This window comes from Sorghum bicolor, chromosome 8 (assembly GCF_000003195.3).
Source record: "Sorghum bicolor cultivar BTx623 chromosome 8, Sorghum_bicolor_NCBIv3, whole genome shotgun sequence".
Taxonomy (NCBI): Eukaryota; Viridiplantae; Streptophyta; class Magnoliopsida; order Poales; family Poaceae; genus Sorghum; species Sorghum bicolor.
This window is the reverse complement of record NC_012877.2, coordinates 60,446,747-60,453,571: the sequence shown is the minus strand read 5'-3', so window position 1 is coordinate 60,453,571 and position 6,825 is coordinate 60,446,747. Positions and strand designations below refer to the sequence as shown.

The window sequence follows — 6,825 nt, the reverse complement described above, 5'->3', positions numbered from 1 at the left end:
AGGCGCATAACTGAGAACCGTTAGTGAAAATGCATTTCCACAGACACGGTTCATTTATGTCAACCGTCTGTGGAATTTTTTATATAGAAAATACGAAATCGGTGTTTAAAAATAGAAAAAAAAATTAATCCTAGAGAAGGCCCACTGCTTCTTGACTTTGTTTTTTTTAGAGATTTTATCCCTTTTCTTCTTTTATTAAAGAAGTTCTAGTGTTTCTTGTTTGCAACGCAGATCTAGTTCATTAGGTTCAAATACAGGATTTTTTGGCTTTCCTTCATGTGCTTGTCATGATGATGTTCTTCTTTGATCTTTTGCCTTTTTAAGCTAATGCCTATCCCTTGCTTGGTTTTAGAGCAATGCTTGGATCTCTCTTTACTATTCTGCATGTTACAGTACTGAACTACTCAAGTTTATTGTACAATGCATACATAGGCTCACTTCACAGGTGCATATATTGTTGTTACACACGTAGCTGCACTGCACCTACTATACAGCACCATTCTCAGTCTCTCACTCTGATCAGATCTTGGCTGTCGTTGGAGAAATTAAGCTTAATTACCTCAAAGAGAGACAGAGATCTAGCTAGGGTGAGAGTGAGAGACAGATAATTAGTCGTAGCTAGCTAGCTAGTGCATGCATGGGTCTCTCAAGCGCCTTGGATTGGTGGGACAAGTGGAAGCTGCGCATCCTCGTCTTGTGCAGCCTCTTTGTCCAGTTCTTCCTCTTCGTCGCTGCAGATGTGCGTTGGTCGTACGCCCTACGAAGGCTGAGGGTCATCGTGTGGCTCGCCTACATAGGGGGCGATGCCCTGGCGGTCTACGCGCTGGCCACCCTCTTCAACCGCCAGAAGCAGCAGATCACAACGGCGGGCGGCGGCGATGCCGCTCTAGAGGTGGTCTGGGCGCCTGTCCTCCTCATCCACCTGGGTGGTCAGCCATTCATAACTGCCTACAGCCTCGAAGACAATGAGTTGTGGAAGCGGCATGCAATCACCCTGGTGTCCCAGGTCACGGTCGCCCTGTACGTCTTCTGCAAGTGGTGGTCCGGCGAGAAGAGGCTCTTGCAGGCGGCCGTCTTGCTCTTCATCGTCGGCATCCTCAAATTCGCCCAGAAGCCATGGGCGCTTCGGAGGGCTAGCTATGGCAGCATCACCTCCACCACCTACTCGTCGTCATCCCCGCCGCGAAGAGGAGTCATGGGAGAAGGCATCAATTATTCGCTGGAAGAATATGTAAAAGAAGCACAGAAGCACATAAAAGAAGGGCGACAGATAAGTGACGAAGCTCAACTAGAGACGTTCAACAAGGATCAAGCCTTTGCCTTGAAGGACATCTACAAGATGTTTCTCGATCTAGCTGCTCCATACTCCGTTCGGCTACACTTCCTACAGTCTTTCCTCAACTTGGACGGGGGGAACCAGCACAAAGTGTTACGGCGTTGCATTATTGCGCAATTTGCGTCCATTTACACCAAGGAGAGATCATTAGCCACTAGTCTTGGAGCCTGCTCATTCCTTGTGCTTCCCTTTTTGGCCTTAGCTTCAGTGGTCCTCTTTGCCAAGAGCGACAAGGATGGTTACGATAACAAGGACATCACGGTGACATACATCTTATTTTTTGGCACATTTGTGATGGAGTTGGCACCATACCTGCTTAATGCACTTTTTCGCCATCCTTTGCGTAAACTAGAAATCCAAGCTTGGCAAGACATGGTTTCCCAGCACAACATCATGTCATTCTGTGCTCGGAACAAGAAGCCCCCAACTCTGATGAAGCTTGTTACCTTCAGCTACCTCAGGGACTACATCAACAAGCACTGGTACATCAGGTACGAGCCCGCAGCACAACAGATCTCGATGCTAGTTCGTCACCACGCAGAAGAAGATGGGTGGAAGGAGTACATACATGATGCAGCCACATACAGAAGATTCAACAATCTCAGGGGTGAGCACACTCTGATGAAGATGAGCCACCACCTGCTGCTGCTGGAACAAGACAAGCTGGGGTGGACCTTCAACCGGCCATTTGATGAGTATGTACTTCTCTGGCACCTAATCACCGACCTCTGCCTTCACCACACCAGCACTACTAGTACTGATAATACAACTACAGCATCATCCTCTCAGTCTCAAGACACCATCGTCGAGAGTCGCCGCCGTAGGCGCAGCAGTGAGATAATATCCAACTACATGATCTACCTGCTCTTCATTTGTCCTGACATGCTAATACCAGCTGGGACAAGATCTGACCTGTTCATGCTTGCGTGCGATGAGATCGAGTCCATGACGACAAAGGGCGAGTCACCTTCGCCATTGCCGGACGATGAGACAAGAAGCGGCATTGCTCAATGGATTCTTGGCATGGAACAAGGTGATCGACGTATGGTCGAAGCTCCTAGGATTTCCGAAGCGCTCAGACTCGCTAGATTTCTCATCGACAGCCTCAACGAAGAGCAGAGGTGGGAGGTGATTCAAGGCGTGTGGGTGGAGATGCTCTGTTACTCTGCCAGCAGATGCCGTGGCTACCTGCATGTCAAGAGCCTAGGTGTTGCTGGGGAGTTCCTCACCAATGTTTGGCTTCTTTGGTGGTGTATGGGGATGCAGACCTTACCGGACATGGTGCACAATCCAGAACCTCCTGAAGAAATAACAGCTGCTGCTTCGGTTTGATATCATTATGTGTTATTACTTATTTTGCATTAGTTTGTGTGTTTTCTCTGTTGCCGCTGCATGCGGCCATTGGGCGCGTTATTTCTTTCCTTGTTTTGAGGGTGATGAGCGTATGTGTGTTTATTTGCTGCTTTCAATAATAATAAACTGCTCCGATCGAGCGAGTGTGATAAGCACCCATGACTCATGGGAGATTACATGCATGGTTCTTGTATGCTAAAATCATGTACTACTGGAGATGAGTCTTTGCCTAGTGTCCAGTCACTCGGCAAAGACCTAATTACACTCGGCAAAGACCACTCGCCAAAAAAATTGTCAGCAAAGGTTTCTTTATCGAGTGCCATTTGTTAAGCACTCGCAAAGACTCTGCCGAATGCTGCCGCGACACTCGACAAAGAAAAGATTTTTTTTTAAAACTTTTTTTTAAAAAAAATCTTTACCGAGTACCCTGCTGGGAGGCACTCGACAAAAACAATTTTTTTTATATGCGTTTGTCAAATTTGAGAAGCAGTTTGTTCATTATATAAAAAGAGGTGGTAAATGATATATAGAAATTCTAATTTAAAAATATTTTATTTCCGCATAAAGATATATAGATGTGTATATATATAGAAAATATGCTTTAGGATGTATTCCGGCAATGACATTGGAGCAAAAATGTTCAAACCAAACCCGAAGGAAGCGCTTGCTTAAGGGCATAGAGTAAATGGCATAGCCGACAAACCATCCCATTAGGAACATATAATCACCATGCCAAAACAGCAGAAAAAAGAGACTCAATTTCGTGATAAGAAAACAAATCCATCTGCAATATGTGATCCCAGACGCGTCTACTCAAGGCGTCTCTGATATGTTGGCTCGGAGAAACATTTCTCCTGCTTTCAATAAACTGCTCCAGCCGAGTGTGATGAGTGATGACTGATGAACACCGATTAGAGCATATTTTACATCTGCTTGTTTCTTGTATATAACCATGTGTATTTGTGTGCCCTAAATTGATCACCTATCATGGATGGTTCTTATTGTATGCGACACTATAAAAAAAATCTTTTGCGAGAGATTTGGAAATAGGTCTCGGAGGTGGTCAGACATTTCAACCACCTTAGTTAATGCCTCAGAATAACCGAGGCGATCGTTTTTTATTAACCGAGATAGTTATAATTAACCGCCTCACAAAATTGATTTATAGTGACGATTGAAAAATAACCGTCTTCAAAAATCTATTAATAGAGGCGGATCTTATAACTAGCCACCTCCAAAACTTCACCGAACTTAACTGCCACGGAAAAATGGCCTTGGCCCAAATAGGCCTAGACCGAGGTACCTCTGCTCATGTTTTTCTTTCTGCCGTGAGTTGTACTACTGTTTTTTCTTTGTTTATCAGGGAATTGTTTTGGCTGAGGGGCAGATTTTTTCGTCCGGTAAAGCTTTTAGGCTGTTTTTTCTTTGTCCTGGTTTTGTTTTTTTCTTTTTTATCGTCTAAATAAAATTTGTGCCAAAGTTGTTGCCGTCCTTTCAAAAAAAAAAAAGCTATCGCTATCAGCATCTACACATGCTTCACCGTCGCTGCAGTGTTCGACGTCGTCGTGACCGCTCTCTCAGCATCCTCTCCATCAACGCCTACGGCCTCATCAACGACATCGCCGGCGGCTTTGCCAAGATAGCAGGCATGGGCCACATGATCCTTCTAATACGAATTTACTATTTTATCTTTCATTCAAGTCCTCGATTTGGTATGAGGGTTCATATTTTTCTAAATTTATTTCAGGATTTAACGGCATATTATGCTTTTGTCGACAGCGAGACAATTGTGGTGACTTTGTGAATCTCATGATCTGTTAGCTCAGTTTTTCGGAGGTGCACATAGGAGTAGATTTGCGTACGTGTGTTCATAAAGGATGAGTGCGCGCGAATGTTTGTGTTCTACTATGTAATTTAAAAAACAATTCCAACAAATAATAAAATTCCAACATTTTTTATATGGAGCCCACCAATTTAGCACCCATATTTGGTACCTTTGGGTACTTTTGTACTGGTACCACTATTTTTTAAACCACTAGATTAATCCTCATTAACCGTCTATATTTTCTTTCTAACCATTATAAAATTTCTCTTTAACCTTTTGTTTAACTTGAGTCATTGAATATAATATTGTTAAACCCGACGACAGATATAACCCACATAATAAATGAGCACAAAAATGTTGAATTGCATCCAATCTTTTGATGGTTGAATAGTTGACAATTATTGTGAGATACCTCAACATATATATGTGGACGAGCATGCATGATGCTTTTGTGCCTCGCATGTTCATCGTGACTCAAGCCAGCCATGTATGCTCACGATGATTTGTCGACTGCTTCTTTACTTTATCTCTTTTTTTTTTCCAAGATTTTGGCCCTTCTCTTCTTTCATTAAAGCAGTTATAGGTTTCTTGTTCGCAACGCACATCTAGTTCAGCTTCAAATTCAAGATTTGTTTTTGGCTTTCCATCACGTGTGTTTGCTATAATATTGGTAGTTACATGTTCATGTGCTTGTCATGATGATGTTCTTCTCTGATCTTTTGCCATTTTTATAGGATGCGTAGCTATCCCTTGCTTGGTTTTAGAGCAATGCTTGGATCTCTCTTTACTAGTGTGCAGGTTACATAATATGCGTACGTATATGCTCACTTCAATTCACAAGTGCTTTTGTTGTTGTTACACACGTAGCTGCGCCTACTACAGCACCACTCTCAGTCTCTCACTCTGATCAGATCTTGGTTGTCGTAGGAGAAATTAATTAAGCTTACCTCAAAGAGAGAGAGAGAGAGAGAGAGAGAGAGAGAGAGAGATCTAGCTGCTATAGAGTGAGTGAGAGACAGATAATTAATCAGTGTAGCTAGTGCATGCATGGGTAGTCTGTCAAGTGCCATAGATTGGTGGGACGAGTGGAAGCTGCGCATCCTCGTCTTGTGCAGCTTCTCTTTCCAGTTCTTCCTCTTCTTCTCCGGGATTGTGCGTAACTGGTATGTCCTACGAAGGCTGAGGCTCGTCGTGTGGCTCGCCTACATAGGCAGCGACGCCCTGGCGATCTACGCGCTGGCCACCCTCTTCAACCGCCAGAAATAGCAGCAGCAGCAGCAGCAGGATGGCGGCGGCAGCGCTCTAGAGGTGATATGGGCGCCTGTCCTCCTCTTCCACCTGGGCGGCCAGCCATTCATAAGTGCCTACAGTCTGGAAGACAGCGAGCTGTGGAGGCGGCATGCAATCACCCTAGTGTCCCAAGTCACGGTCGCCCTGTACGTCTTCTGCAAGTGGTGGTCCGGCGAGAAGAGACTGTTGCAGGCGGCCATCTTGCTCTTCGTCGTCGGCATCATCAAATTCGGCCAGAAGCCATGGGCCCTCCGTAGGGCTAGTTATAGCAGCATGACCTCCACCTATTTGCTGTCCATGGCCCGAAGGGATAGCAGCTCTGCTGGCAATAATCGGTGGAGCCGGCTAGGGAGAGTCTGCATTGTAGCCTGCACTACTGATTGCCGTGATATCCAAGATCAACTCATGGAGAATCGAAGGCGAAGAGTCGGGGAAAAAGGAATCAACTATTCGCTGAAAGAATATGTAATAGAAGCAGCGAAGCATGTACATCATCATCATCATCAGGGAGAGCGAAAGGAAAATGAAGACTACACGCCTCAACCTCAAGAAGGAGCTGGAAAGTTGAAGGACCTCTACAGGTTGTTCCTTGATGTATCTGCTCCATACTCCGTTCGTCTTCACTACCTGCGGTCTTCCCTCCACATGGACGATGAGGACCAGCACAACATGTTACGGAGTGGTATTAATCTACAATTTTCGGCCATTTACACCAAGGTGAGATCAGAATTAACATGTCTTGGCCGTTGCACGTCCCTTGTGCTTCGCGGTCTGGTCATAGCTTCTCTGGTCCTCTTCGCCACCAGCGACAAGGATGGTTACGATAAGAGTGACATCATGGTGACATACATCCTATTTTTTAGCACAGTTGTGATCGAGTTGGGACCCTTCTTTATTGATCTTTTGTGCCCATGTCTGTTTCAATGTAAGCTTATGAGCCAACCATTGCTTTGGCAAGACATGGTTTCCCAGCACAACATCATGTCATTCTGTGCTCGGGACAAGAAGCCCCCAACTCTGA

At 45.0% G+C, this 6,825-nt stretch overlaps 1 protein-coding gene across 1 annotated transcript; it reads left to right on the top strand.

Moving 5' to 3' along the window:
* Nucleotides 303-2,865, top strand: LOC8084405. Its single transcript, XM_021445924.1, has one exon. It carries the CDS (start codon nt 638-640, stop codon nt 2,666-2,668), a length of 2,031 nt encoding a protein of 676 aa, XP_021301599.1. The 5' UTR covers nt 303-637; the 3' UTR covers nt 2,669-2,865.

Coding starts and splice junctions, on each gene's coding strand:
- LOC8084405 (XM_021445924.1), top strand. CDS start 638: ATGGGTCTCTCAAGCGCCTTGGATTGGTGGGACAAGTGGAAGCTGCGC.